Source organism: Durio zibethinus, chromosome 11, assembly GCF_047325235.1.
Source record: "Durio zibethinus cultivar Kanyao isolate XHJ-2024 chromosome 11, ASM4732523v1, whole genome shotgun sequence".
NCBI classification, from domain to species: domain Eukaryota; kingdom Viridiplantae; phylum Streptophyta; class Magnoliopsida; order Malvales; family Malvaceae; genus Durio; species Durio zibethinus.
In genome coordinates this window covers 27,037,522-27,051,058 of record NC_143172.1, presented here as the reverse complement: position 1 = coordinate 27,051,058, position 13,537 = coordinate 27,037,522, and the positions used below count along the sequence as shown (strand labels likewise).

At 34.5% G+C, this 13,537-nt stretch overlaps 3 protein-coding genes and 4 non-coding genes across 9 annotated transcripts; 2 read left to right on the top strand and 5 right to left on the bottom strand.

Annotated features, from left to right (window-relative positions):
- The first annotated feature begins 506 nt into the window (after window positions 1-506).
- On the top strand, window positions 507-4,093 carry LOC111291470 (histone-lysine N-methyltransferase, H3 lysine-9 specific SUVH5-like). 2 transcript variants are annotated; one of them, XM_089768580.1, is made up of 4 exons: window positions 508-932; window positions 1,465-1,869; window positions 2,012-2,185; window positions 2,317-4,093. In XM_089768580.1, exons 2-4 carry the CDS (start codon window positions 1,473-1,475, stop codon window positions 4,029-4,031), a joined length of 2,286 nt encoding a protein of 761 aa, XP_089624706.1. In that variant the 5' UTR covers window positions 508-932; window positions 1,465-1,472; the 3' UTR covers window positions 4,032-4,093. The 2 variants fall into 2 exon arrangements, with proteins under 2 accessions (XP_089624707.1, XP_089624706.1); XM_089768581.1 differs by having other exon boundaries at window positions 507-1,869.
- A 425-nt stretch (window positions 4,094-4,518) lies between these two features.
- On the bottom strand, window positions 4,519-5,235 carry LOC111290358 (uncharacterized). The gene has a single exon (XM_089768582.1). The coding sequence runs from the start codon at window positions 5,162-5,164 to the stop codon at window positions 4,679-4,681; it is 486 nt and encodes a 161-aa protein (XP_089624708.1). The 5' UTR covers window positions 5,165-5,235; the 3' UTR covers window positions 4,519-4,678.
- Window positions 5,236-8,165: 2,930 nt separating this feature from the next.
- On the bottom strand, window positions 8,166-8,268 carry LOC149516245 (small nucleolar RNA snoR31/Z110/Z27). The gene has a single exon (XR_016346734.1). It is a non-coding gene; the product is annotated as a small nucleolar RNA snoR31/Z110/Z27 (small nucleolar RNA).
- Window positions 8,269-8,386: 118 nt separating this feature from the next.
- On the bottom strand, window positions 8,387-8,482 carry LOC149516244 (small nucleolar RNA snoR31). Its single transcript, XR_016346743.1, has one exon. It is a non-coding gene; the product is annotated as a small nucleolar RNA snoR31 (small nucleolar RNA).
- A 58-nt stretch (window positions 8,483-8,540) lies between these two features.
- Window positions 8,541-8,642, bottom strand: LOC149516243 (small nucleolar RNA R30/Z108). Its single transcript, XR_016346739.1, has one exon. It is a non-coding gene; the product is annotated as a small nucleolar RNA R30/Z108 (small nucleolar RNA).
- A 91-nt stretch (window positions 8,643-8,733) lies between these two features.
- On the bottom strand, window positions 8,734-8,838 carry LOC149516242 (small nucleolar RNA Z107/R87). Its single transcript, XR_016346744.1, has one exon. It is a non-coding gene; the product is annotated as a small nucleolar RNA Z107/R87 (small nucleolar RNA).
- Window positions 8,839-10,125: 1,287 nt separating this feature from the next.
- LOC111289993 (protein ORANGE, chloroplastic-like) lies at window positions 10,126-13,155 on the top strand. 2 transcript variants are annotated; one of them, XM_022881376.2, is made up of 8 exons: window positions 10,126-10,617; window positions 10,922-11,036; window positions 11,267-11,383; window positions 11,476-11,562; window positions 11,893-11,969; window positions 12,347-12,474; window positions 12,557-12,693; window positions 12,880-13,155. In XM_022881376.2, exons 1-8 carry the CDS (start codon window positions 10,415-10,417, stop codon window positions 12,955-12,957), a joined length of 942 nt encoding a protein of 313 aa, XP_022737111.1. In that variant the 5' UTR covers window positions 10,126-10,414; the 3' UTR covers window positions 12,958-13,155. The 2 variants fall into 2 exon arrangements, with proteins under 2 accessions (XP_022737111.1, XP_022737112.1); XM_022881377.2 differs by lacking the exon at window positions 11,476-11,562 and having other exon boundaries at window positions 10,256-10,617.
- The last annotated feature ends 382 nt before the right edge of the window (window positions 13,156-13,537 follow it).

The following is a 13,537-nucleotide window of genomic DNA, read 5'->3' as shown; positions in this document are numbered from 1 at the left end:
TCATTATCAGTTGAAGAAACCAGATTCATGCTCTGTAGGAACATAAGAACTCTGGTTGAAAGTTGAGTCTTTCATGTCCGAATCCAATAATTGAAGGAATGCAAGACAGCAAGGGCATGTCATGGCATAATTGCTAAGGTTGCTTCATCATTTCAGCAGGACTGCTGTTTTAGTGGGCTGGACGACTGGATCTTCTACTTTTGAGTTCAGGCCCTTAAGGTGTGGGTCAGGCCGGATTTCTCTGACAGGAATTTTTTTGGGCTGAAGTAAATGGATTAGCAACCACTTTATGATTTTTTTGCCAAATATAAATTTTTTATTTATATGGATACCGGTTTTATTATTATAAATCAATTTCTCAAATCATAATTAAGATAGAATCAAATTCAAATTTAACTTAATTTAATATTTTTTATTCGAATCAATGGTACAAAAAAATCACTTATAATAATAATTATTGTAAAATATTTTTCAATAAATTAACCTAAAAAATGATCAAATTAAGAATACAAATAAATAGTTTAACTCTTTATTTTCTTTTTATGATAAAAAAGATTACTTTGCACGAAAGTTTCGGTTTTTAAATACCGCTAAAACCTCGGGAATTAAAGAAAATAGAAGTTAATCAGATATAATTACAGTCTAACTCTCTGTATTTTAACAAAGGATCAGAGCGGTTAATCATCCACAGTCACAATCCCAAAATTTCTGCAATTTATTTCAGTACGTTAATATTGATCACGAATGATTTGATTTCAGTACGTTAAGAAACACGGAAGAACTAAGGCAAGAAAGGGACACTGAGAGTGTTACGGTAAGTACAAAAGAGTGATTTCCGCCAAAAAATCCGAAACGTTGGAAGAAATTGAGTTCCTTTTCAGTTTCCCTTTCAACTAGGAAAAAGAAGTTGACTTTTTTGCCTATATAAAGTGGTAGGTCTCCCATCTTTTCTATTTACCATTATTCCGCAGGAGCGGCTCTGCATTTGTATGTCTTTTGATTTCCTTCTCTCCTTTATTTGCTTTCAATTTTTTTTTTTTTTGTGTATTTTCTTGTTTAAGTACTCAGATTGGTTGTGAAAGTTAGTGTCTTTAAACAATATTTTGATCCATTATTGACTTTTCCATTGTATACTCTTGTTTGATAATGCTCATTGAAATTGTTCTGAAGTTTGATTCTTTGTTGCTTTGATGGTTGTCACTTTTGTCTAAGATTGTTGCAAGTTGTTTTGTTATTGAAATTGTGGGTTTTGGTTTTAAGATTGAGTTTCTTAAGACTTGATCATTAACTAATGTTTACACAATTAATATCAGAATTTATCATGGTTGATGTAATCAGTTGAATTTAACAAAACAATGGTAGTTATCTGCTTGCAAACTGTTTTCTTGAATTTGTGGGTATTGGTTATGGGATTGAGTTTCTTAAGACTTGATGATTAACTAATATTTATGCAATTAATATCAGAATTGATCATGATTGATGTTATGTTAAGTCAAAAGAATTATGGATCTTCGTCAAATTTTAAGCGACCAAGAGTCTCTGCTTTTCGTGACTATCCTAGAGAGTGTGGAATGTTGGACCCTAGCGTGAAGCTGAGAAAAGGACGAGAAGAGATTGCTAATGTCCACCTTTGCACTTGCCGACCTGTTTTAAGAAAGTATCCTCCTCCTAAAATTCGGAAAAGGATACCTATCACACGGGATTTTCCTGTCAAGCCGAATGCTCCTGCTGTTTTGAGAGACCAGATATCTGATTCCAAGGGGAGTAATCCAGCTAATGAGATGTCTGTGGCAGATTACAAAAGATCGGATGGTTTTGATGCAACTAATGTTCATGTGTTCATGGATGCTAAACAGGGCAACTTGTCAGGTATTAGGCACTCCAAGCCATCTAATGCTCCTAATGCTAATAATGTTTGTGATATTCATGCGTGCATAAAATTACAGGAAGAGATCTATGTCTATGGTCTTTAGGGATTGCAAACTGATGGATGGTTCTATTCTTTGTACAGATGTTAGAGAATCCAGCTTGTCAATGGTTGTTGGGGATGAGCAATATGAAGGGGATGTTTCTATTGCAAATAATGTTTATGCGTGCCCTGATGTTCGGGACTCCAAGCCATCTAATATTCCTAATGCCACAAATGTTCATGATATTCGTGCCTTTGTAGAACCTAAAGAAGATGGTATGTTCATGGTCTTTAAGGATTGCAAACTTATGGATGTTTCTATTTTAACTAAAGGTTATGTGTGCACAGATGTAAAAGGATCCATTTGGTGGATGTTTCTATTGCAACTAATGTTTTTGCATGCACAGGTGTTAAAGGGAGCTTATCAGTGGTTGTTAGGGATGAGCAATGTTCAGATGCCCTATTTGAGGAGCATGATTACCAAGCAGCCGTTAATGACGAAGAGCAATGTTCAGATGCCCTATTTGATGCGAATGATTACCAAGCAGCATTTAGTGATGAAGGTGTTAAAGCAGCCACTTTTGTGGATGTAAATAATTCTCAAGTTGGTCTTAGCATGAGAATTAATTGTGACAAGGTGAAAGAGGTTATAAATCTTTTTCAAGAGGTTCACTCTAAACTCTTAGATGATAAGGGAAGGAAACAAAAAGGAAGTCTTACTCTAGAAGCTGCTTCAATTCTTCACAAGCAGCAAAAGTGGATCAACATGAATAGGCGTTTAGGCCCTATCCCAGGAATTGAAGTAGGTGACTACTTTGACTGGAGGGCTGAATTAAACATAATTGGCCTCCATCGTCAACATTTTCACGGCATAGATTATATGGAGTTGGATGGGAGAATACTAGCAACAAGCGTTGTGGACTCTGGTCGATATGACAATGTTTTGAAGTCAAATGAAGAACAAGAGTTTCCAGATACCCTAATTTATTCAGGTGAAGGTGCAAATCCAAAGGTTCAAAGTACAAAATCTATAGATGACCAAAAACTAGAACGAGGAAACCTTGCATTAAAGAATAGCTCGGAGGTTAAAACCCCTATAAGGGTTATTCGTAAGGTTTCCTTTGTTGCTAGTAGTGGGAAGACTATATACCGCAAATTTGTTTATGATGGGTTGTATTTTGTTGATAGTTATCGACAAGAAAGAGCATCATCTGGTAAGCTCGTTTTTAAGTTCATGTTGAAGAGATTTCCCGGGCAACCAAAAGTTGATTGGACAAAATTTGTAAGGAAAAAGCTTGTTTGTGTGAATGATATTTCTCAAGGTAAAGAGATGATACCTATTCGTGCATTGAATGCATTGGACGACGAGAAGCCTCCTATTTTTAATTATGTAACCTCTATGACATATTCGGAGTCCTATCATCCTTCCATGATTGAAGATGGTTGTGATTGTAGTGATGGATGCTCGGACTCTGAGGATTGCCCTTGCATCATCAAGAGTGGGGGATCAACATACAATTATGAACAATGCATTATGAAGGCAAAGCCCCTTGTCATCGAGTGTGGGCCTTGTTGTAAGTGCTTCACTTCTTGTATTAATAGAGTAAGTCAACGTGGAATTCGTTTTCCTTTAGAAATTTTTAAGACTAAAACAAAAGGATGGGGTGTTAGATCACGATCTTGGATCCCATGTGGAAGTTTTATTTGTGAGTATACAGGTGAAATCATTCCAGATAAGGAAAGTGAACGAAGGATAGGTAAGGATGAGTACTTGTTTGATATAGGAAATAGCTATGGTGATCATTCTTTGCGAGATACAAATACTCTCGGCTCTTCTGAGGGAAATGAATGTTTCACCATTGATGCTGCTCAAGTTGGCAATGTGGGACGATTCATCAATCATGGTTGCTCTCCCAATCTTTTTACTCAGGATGTTCTCTTTGATCATGATAACAAAAGTATGCCACACGTTATGCTATTTGCTATGGAAGATATACCTCCTTTGGAGGAGTTAACCTATGATTATAATTATAAGATAGGCGAAGTTTGTGATGCAAATGGTAATATCAAGATGAAGAATTGTTATTGTGGCTCTAGTGAGTGTACTGGGAGGATGTACTAGTGAAGATGTATTCTTATTTTGTTCCTTTGAGTATTTAATGAAATATATTAATTTTTTCCAAACCAGTTTATATTTATTTTCTTCTAGTTATGTCTCCCCTTGAAATTTATTCATTTGGAATTGCATACTGGTTCATAGGCTGATGATAGGGCAAGTAGTTAAGCTTTGAAAGTTGATGCCATTGTAGGAATTTCTTAGGAGGAGGGTGAATCATTTGGACTGAATTAAAAATATATGTAGTTTTGCATATCCCTGTTCATATGTACGGAATGTATCTGAACTGCAGCAATTAATGTCCTGTGAATTGTAACCAAAAGCGGAAATAACTGGTTAACAGGATATGTTTTGTTAAGAAGAAGATGAAGGATTTTCTTCGCATGGAAACTAGCGGGTATGGCCATTTCTCCCCGCTTGTTACTTGAAAACTGTAAAAACTTGTGGCTCTGGTTGCCGAACATGCAGCAGATTATCAAGGCAATCAGGCAAATAGGAGACAAGCTCAAACTATATAATCGTTACATAAAGATAGTTTTAACTTGAAAAATTAACATTGCAATATTGTACTTAAGGGACTCAAAACTATATATCTTCTTACTTACACACATACTAACCGTACTTTCCTGGCAAGCAAGCCTATAGAACTTCCTTTAACCATGATGGTTTTTGTTACTTGAGGGCCAGCTGTTGCAGTTGCCGCTTGCGCTTGAACCCCCGCTTCCTCCACCGTAGCCGCTGCCACCAGAATTGCCTTGTCCACTTCCAGCCCCATAGCCACCACCATGAGCACCACCGCCTCCAGTCCCATAACCATACCCTGAACCTGACCCAGTCCCAGATCCAAACCCAAATCCATAACCCCTTCCAAACCCATTAGGTGACCTGCCCGAGCCTGAACCATAACCCCATCCACTGCCAGGGCTTGATCCCCATCCCCAATTATAGTCCCAGTTGGGCCCATGGCCTGAACCACTAGCACCATTGGAGCCCCCGCTTGGGGCATTGGGCTCCATAGATATTTCGGAAGAGGTCAGTTGTTTCCTATGACCACGAGCACCAGCTACACTGAATGCACCCAATAAGAAAAGAAGGAAGAAGGCGAAATACAGAAAGTTAAGTTGCATTTTCTTCGCCATTATATTTGAAGTTTCAAAGCTTTTTCTAGGCAAATTTAGAGTTGTGAATTGTTGATGTGCATCAAGATTTGGTCCATGTAAGTGGGTATTTATAATGGGGGATGATTGTGACATAAGCCCACTCGTGACAGTATTTACTTTTTATATATGGGTGCATATATCTCCAAGTGTTCGAATTTACCCACAAAGAAGAAGCACTACCACGCCTGAATCGCACCACCGCCCTTCAACTAAATTAAACATGCTTGAATGTAAATCTGTTTTGACTCATGCCATGTTTCATTATCTTCACGCCTAACAAAATAGAGGAAACTAGAAATAAAGTCCAAAGCCACAAACTTTGTTCTTTTTATCACAAGAAATTTCATGATTATGTCAGTGTTTTGACTTCTAAGCTTGAGTCATAAACTTTTAACCTGCATTCAATCTGTTACCAGTTTTCTTGATACCTCATTGCAAAAGCAATAGCAGGAAGATATTTCGGGCTATTGAACAGATATTTTAGGTTTTTGATTTCATGGATGCATATCAAGTTATCAACTGAGGGAGGCATGGGGCTGGCTGATACAATGGAAAGCTGGTGGTACAGGCAATATGAGTGGTAGACTGGACGTAGCTTTAACTGGCCAAGCCACCTAGGACACATGGAGACGTAAGCAATGCATGCCAAATAGTGACTATCCAAGCTCTCCCCTTTAACCCATGATGATAATGGGTATTAGTAGCAGTAGTTGTTGGTTGCTTCAGGAAAAGCTCCTTTTTGCTTGTGCTGTAATGTAGTGGGAGGATAACACCTTTTGACTTCCACAATTTCGGATTTTATTGTGGGATCTAAAATTTTAATCCCTTTCACGAAAGTGACATGATCTTGACATGTGAGATGCCTTTTTTTCATGATCTTCCCTTCTTTTCTTTTGTTTTTGGTTGTGGGAACTGTGGGAAGGAGAGGGGATAAGTCGGCATTGTGAGAAAAAAAATCTGGGGAGCTTGTGTTTTTGGACCACATTTCACTTCACAGATGCCTTACTTTTGAAAACGCACCCAATATAGTAGGATCATTGTGCCATTTTAACTCATGAAAGTTATAGCTCAATCACTGCAACTTTTGCTAGATAAGATTTTTTTTTTGTAAGGCCAAAGTTGCTAAAAGAAAAGCACAAAAATAATCCACTTCGGTACAAAGATGCATAATCTCTCAGTCATAGATCATGTTGGAATATCATCTTTCCCAAATTATAAAAATAAAAAATAAAAACGCAGGTGTATTGAATTAGTAAAAATAAGCATATAATCACATCGAAATAATATTATAATTGTAAAAAATTATAGTAATTAAGTAAAATTGAATTAAAAATTTAATTTAATTTATCTATGTAATTATCATTAAAAAATTACATTCAACAAATACAAAGTTTAAATTTTAACGTATGCAATATTTTTTTCCTTTTTTAAAGTAAATATCATACTTGTATGTGATAGATATTTGTTCATAAATGATTGCTTAACCAGTTGGAGTGGAAAATAAAGCTTGATTTCAGGTTTTCAGATTGCGGTAGACACTGGCAAACCCATCATAGTGGAACAGATTAATTAACCAGGGACCTAACTTATTGTGGACCTGTCTAGAATCCAGGACACAAGAGCTGGTTCCAGAAACAGAATATTTTGCCTTCCTATGGGACACCCTGTGCACAGTTAATCAAGGAGGAAAGGTAACTAAACCCCATACCGAATTGGACCCAGATCTACAAAGTTCAACTTGAGCGTCAACTGGTTCATTCCGTGTGGGCACAGGCTTGCACCACCTGACAAGTGGTTACCGTTTCCCAATCCAAATTGTCTCTCAAATTGGAGCCAACGCGAAAATTTGAGTACCCTTTAGGCCCAATTCTTTTGCTATTTATTGTATTGAATCTTTTTTTTCTTTTACCATTTTTTTTTTTAATTTCAAGTCAATACTATATTTTGTTCCCCTTGTGGTGCAGAATTGACCCATCACTGAAACAATCAGATGGTAGATGTATTTGATTCGATTTGCTAATGATTTAAAAGCTGAAATACTTTCATGGGATAGATATTTTTATATAACATCAATATTAACTATTTAATTATAATTATAAATATTGAAATTTTAATTTTTAAATTTTTAAATATTGATAATTCTTCGTGATCATGAGCAAGTGGATAGCAATTCTGTGAAAGGATAGAAGCCCATCGTTCCCTAACCCGACGTGGAAAGCTGATTTGAATGAGTTTGAGCGTTATCTTAAAGGAGGAAAAAGGGAATTTAAAACTCTTTTCAGCTTACAGGAAGATATTTGATCAATTAAGTTCTTTGAAATTCCCGATTTCATGCCAAATGACACAGGATGGAAACAGATATTGCCAAGATCTACATGGAATATGTTTTCATCAGGTTACCAGATTGAATTGCATATTACCTAAATTCATTATTTTTAGGGATAATAATTGTTTAAATGATATCAAATTTGATTTAATTTTTTTAAATAATACATAAAATTATAAAAATTTAAATCTATCCATCTAATTAGAATTAAATTCTATCAATTGGATTAAATTATTTTATAAAGACTTAAAATATATAATTTTTAATTTTTAAAAAAATTTCTTTCTTGATTTTAAATTTGATCCAAATATAATATTATATTCATTTAATATTCAAATTTAATCCGAATTAAATAAAACATATCAATCCAAATTCAACACTATTTATTCAAATCTTGATTTTTTTTCTTTATTTTCTATTGGGGTTGATGATTGTTTGAACATAAAACCAAAATGCCGTGTGTTTCAACTATCAATAGCCAAGTGGCCCAAGTCTTAGCAAGGGTAAATCACTCCACAACTCCGTTAAGCACAAAACTACAATCTCATCCAACCGATTGAGCAAAGTTTTCTTTTAAATTATATTAATTTTTTTGGTCAAATTCTGTTAAAAAAAACAGAAGAATTGAAGGTAAAATGATTTATAGACATTGTTGTCATCATCAGAAAGGAAATGGTATTCTCATCCATAGCTTTTAACATTAAAGCTATGTAGGAAGGTGTCCTAAGATTTTTTCCCAATTTCATCACTTGATGACTCTTGGACTTGTCCCAGCCTCCAAGGTAAACAGGAATATTAGATTCTTAATTTAAATCACAAACCTAAACCATGAATTAGGGTTATTTCAAAACCCTAAATCTTAAAAATCATATCAAGTAGATTCAGAAGCAATGATTTGAACATCACTAGATTATGAATTATATCAGATCAAGTGTTGGATTATATACATATTTTCGCTTCATCCTCATCCATTTCTAAAACCCAATCCCATTTCAAAAAAAATTTTAAAATTAAGTGAAAAATAAGAGATTGCTCAGTGGTGGCGACAAAGTCATAGGTTCGATTCTGCCAGCTGATTTCTTCAACGACATTAATCGGAAGAGGGAGCTGTGAATCCTCATCGAAATCTCCAATTTCTCACAAAAAAAAACCACTTTTTTTATTAAAAATGGAATTTAAAATGAAAATAAAAAACCAAAAAAAAAAAAAAAACAAAGATAAAGATCGCTCAGTTCAGCGGGATGGTCGACACGCAAATTTCCCAAAAGAAGAGAAGCCTGCATTCCGGTCTGTTGAGCTTGAATTTCATGAGGTCATCACTGCGATCTTCTTCAATTTCTCCGATTAACAAAAAAAAAAATCAAATAAATCTAAGACACAAAAACCAAAATAAAAATCGAAGTGAAAATAACAGACCCTCGCAACCGTAGCTGTGAGGAAACAAAACAGTAGTGGCTATATATTTATAGGAATAAAAATTAGGGTTTTAGAGAGGAAAATCTGAACCTAAGAATTGGACAAATTAAGCCCGTCTAAACCATTTGGTTCCTTGATCCGGCCCGAATTGACCTTTTATTTTTTGGACTTAAAAAAATCTAAGTCCAATGTTTATAACCCTTCTTAAAAAACAACGGCCCAATGTTATTTTACGGAACTTTTATTTTATTTAATAATTTTTAATACAAAATTGATAGTAAATTTAACCTAGATCTTTCCTTCTTACATTATTCGTATTGTATGTAATGTTGTTTTTAACCTGAGATCATGTGTTTAAGGCAAGATATATATTTGTCGGCTGTTTTCTACCTACAACTTGCTCCTATCCACCGTTTTTTATATTTATTTTAGTTCGATTTATTCATTATTTAAATAATTTGAATTTAAATTTAATTTAATAATGAATAAATAAAAAATTAAGTATTCATAGGATAAAATTGAATAACATAACTTGTTTATATTTATAAGTATAAAAAATTTATTAATATTAATAAATTATTCAATTTTGATTTAGATAAAATTCGAATTTAATTTTATTATTATTGAATTAAATTCGAATAATTTGATTTATTGAACGAATTAAATTTGAATATCTTAATATCTTATTTGAATAGCACATGAGCCAAATCCGAAGTTTTAAATTTTAATAATTTTTATTATTTTATTTATATGTATATATATATATATATACATATATATATATATATATATATAAAAGAACTCAATTTTAAATACAAATTTGAAATCAAGTATGACAATCAAATTTATTTTTATTAAACGAATCTAATTGAGCCAATTTGAATAATTTGATTTTTATTTTGATTTGAGCTTGAGTTAAATTTCGAATAATAAATTTTAAATTAATTTTAAATTTTAAATTTTTTACTATATCAAATTAATTTGACTAAATTTGAGTTAAATTTTAAATAATAAATTTTAAATCAAATTTAAATTTAAAATTTTTATTATATCAATTTAATTCATTCAATTACACCACTATTTACATCTCTATAAGTAAAATTATAAGTAATTGGATAATGTTTTCATTTCATCTTATCCTTTATTTGAAAAATCCAGCACTAACTTCAACAGGCTTACAAAAATGGAAGTCACATTCAGGAAGAACAAAATACTCTACAAAAAAAAAGGCGGGTAGCATTATGGTTCCACTTAATTGGAAGTATCACCGGGTTAAAAAGATACCTGCCATTCACATTTGCATCAAAAATTAATGCTTAAGCCTTGTCGTCACTCTCCCCAGTCCCTACCTTTCCTCTCTCCCTCTGTTCCTAACAAACTACACAAAAAAAAAAAAAAAAAAAAAAAGAAGATTGGTTGATTGATTAGCTTTGGCATCAAGCAATAAATTGCAGGAGTTTTGATTGACCGGAAGAGGAATTGTGAGGATGGTTTGTTTGAGCCGAGCCTTGGTGGTTTCATGTATGGTCAAACCGTCGGTTCCTTATAAACCTTGTTCTTTGAGCTCTAGATTTCTTCACGCCAAACCCAGATTGGGTTCTAAATGGCGATCCATGGCTTCTGAACCTGACTCTTCTTCCTTCGCTCCTTCTATTGATTCCAATGCTTCCCCCGATAAAACTGCCGCCGGGTAATCTCTCACTTTCTGTCTTTAATTAAGGCTTTCATTCATGTTGTTTTTGTTGCTAATTTTGCCTTTCTGATTACAGAAAGTGGGTTGTGAAATAGAAAGCTTGGAAATTTATTTTTACCCTTTGCCTTGTTATGTGTTTATGTTGGAAATTTAAGGTTTTCATTCATGTTATTTTTGTTGCTAATTTTGCCTGTCTGATTATAGAAAATTATAGGTTTTGAGATAGAAAGCTTGGAAATTTATATTTACCCTTTGCCTTGTTATTTATAACTATGTGTTTTTGATAAAAAAAAAAGTGCAGATTTTGCATCATAGAAGGGCCTGAAACAGTCCAGGATTTTGCCAAGATGGAGCTGCAAGAAATTCAGGATAATATTCGAAGTCGAAGGAATAAAATCTTTCTCCAAATGGAAGAGGTGACCCCACTGATTTCATTTCCATGTTTTTATTTTTTTCATTGGGTTTTCAATAATCGATATCAATAGGGGAAGTTTCTGCATACGCTCATCAAGTAGAAAGTTTTGATTTCCTTTGAGTTTGGATATCCATAGTGGAAGTTTCTACATATGCTCATCAAGTAGAAATGCTTACTGAAAAGAATCATATGACAACCTAAACCTCTCCCCCCCACGGGGGTTTTTTGTAGGTTCGGAGGCTAAGGATACAACAAAGGATTAAAAGTGCCGAACTTGGTATTTTAAAGGAAGAGCGAGAAAATGAACTTCCTAATTTTCCATCATTCATCCCATTCCTGCCTCCACTGGTGAGATAATTCTTTCATTGAATTATTTTTCCCATAATTGGGCAGTTTTGTTCTTATTAATTAAAGTTAATCTATTTACATGTTGCTTACAGACATCAGCAAATCTCAAGGTTTATTATGCCACTTGTTATTCTCTTATTGCTGGGATTATCCTTTTTGGTGGACTTCTAGCACCCACTGTGAGGCACTTTTGCTCTCAACTCTCATAACCTAGTCTTTACTTTCATGTCAATGGGTGAGTGAGTTATCGTGCTTTTAGGAACAGAATAAGAGGAATGTGTTTTCTTTTGAGAGGATAAAGCATTTGAAGGGAAATAATCAATTATATATAGGAAAACAAGCAAGGGGATGACAATGTTTGCCTCATTTTGCTGAAGCAACAACTTCCCTATTAGTAATTTGCCAGTGGACAGGATACATGATATTAATATGAAAATACATATATGGTTTTGTGGAATCATAACTTCTTTTTCTTGCTCATCTTTTTTCATTTTCTTCCCATATCATAGCTGGAGCTTAAGCTAGGACTAGGAGGCACATCATATGCAGATTTCATCCGTAGCATGCATCTGCCAATGCAGCTGAGGTATGGCCAATCCTCTTGGTTTGTAATGGATGTTTATTATTTGGCAATAATTGAGTTTAGTTGCTTGATTGCTTCCATTTTTCCATGACGATGTTGGTGTGCTTTTGGTTTCCTTATTACACTTGTATCAGGCATACTTCTAGATAATGGCATAGTCTTTTCTGACAGTTGCTAAGTAAAGAATTGACAGCTGCAATTGTTGCAAGCAAGCTTTATGAAAAAAAATACTTTAGGAATATTAATGGTGAATTTATTGCTCATACAAGATTGCTTCTAGAAAGAAGAGGCATCTGTTATTTGTTATCAATTTGGTATACCGTGCAGGCAATTTTGTTTCAATGTAGTATTAAACACAGTTCCATTGGTGGTAAATGCAGTCAGGTTGATCCTATAGTGGCATCATTCTCTGGAGGAGCAGTCGGGGTTATCTCAGCCTTGATGGTAGTTGAAATAAACAATGTTAAACAGCAGGAGCATAAAAGATGCAAGTATTGTCTTGGAACTGGTATATCCCTGAAACTTTCCTGTGCTTTCATCTCTGCTCTATTCCAGATACTGTATTTTATCCAAGTCGATGGTAAATGCAGGATATCTTGCTTGTGCTCGCTGCTCAAATACTGGATCACTTGTTCTTATTGAACCAGTCTCGACAGTCATCGGTGGAAACCGGCCTTTATCAGCCCCGAAAACAGAAAGATGTTCAAACTGTTCAGGATCTGGAAAGGTATGCCTTCTAAAAATAGGTAGTCTCTATAGTTTGTTTTTTACCGGTGCATATCAACTGGGAATTTTTAATGAACGGAAGAATATTTGCTTATTCAACTTCTTTATGCAAGTGTAGAATTTCACGGTTAGATTTAATGGTTTTCATTTTTTACCTCTCATATTCTTTTTTTTGGAGCTTTGGCAGGTCATGTGCCCCACATGTCTTTGCACTGGAATGGCAATGGCAAGTGAACATGACCCACGAATTGACCCATTTGATTAGAGTTGCATTCTCACCCTTCCATTCTTGTATTCAAATGTAGAGCTCCTGTCGATATCTGTTTGTGACAAGATAACTGATCTTTGTACTTACAAATATCGCATGCGCATAAAGGGCTAGTTGAAAATCAATAATTATTTGTGCTATTTACTAAGACAATCCATGCTTTTGAAATGAAAAACTTCAATCCTTATTTGGCAATCTGATGCCATACGATTGGCGGTTCCCTGCTTCCAATCACTGTCATGAATCATGACAACGATGATGAAATGGTCTCTTCAGATGATATGATTTTACGTTCCATAGTCCAGGATTCAACTCATTTTGAGTTAAATGGTCACTTTCGAGTTTCATATGCCACTGCAAGTGGCTATTGGAGCAGCAAAGTTTCACCTGGTTATGGTTGACTGGGGGAAGGAACCCACATCAGCACCCCCATCGAATAAAATGGAAGATTTCGGACAAACGAGTTTCGACGTTGCTGCTGATGAACCCATCGAATTCTCCATCCTTTTGTTTCTGGAAATGCTCCTGGAATATGAAAAAGTAGCTTCAGTTTCATCAGAAAAAAATAAAATAAAAG

Excerpts from the sequence above, each read along its gene's own strand:
- LOC111291470 (XM_089768581.1), top strand. The coding sequence starts at position 1,449 with ATGCAATTAATATCAGAATTGATCATGATTGATGTTATGTTAAGTCAA. Across the intron at positions 1,870-2,011 it reads TAAACAGGGCAACTTGTCAG|ATGTTAGAGAATCCAGCTTG; the intron begins GTATTAGGCACT and ends TTCTTTGTACAG. Across the intron at positions 2,186-2,316 it reads TGTAGAACCTAAAGAAGATG|GTGTTAAAGGGAGCTTATCA; the intron begins GTATGTTCATGG and ends TTGCATGCACAG.
- LOC111290358 (XM_089768582.1), bottom strand. The coding sequence starts at position 5,164 with ATGGCGAAGAAAATGCAACTTAACTTTCTGTATTTCGCCTTCTTCCTT.
- LOC111289993 (XM_022881376.2), top strand. The coding sequence starts at position 10,415 with ATGGTTTGTTTGAGCCGAGCCTTGGTGGTTTCATGTATGGTCAAACCG. Across the intron at positions 10,618-10,921 it reads CCCGATAAAACTGCCGCCGG|ATTTTGCATCATAGAAGGGC; the intron begins GTAATCTCTCAC and ends AAAAAAGTGCAG. Across the intron at positions 11,037-11,266 it reads TCTTTCTCCAAATGGAAGAG|GTTCGGAGGCTAAGGATACA; the intron begins GTGACCCCACTG and ends GGTTTTTTGTAG.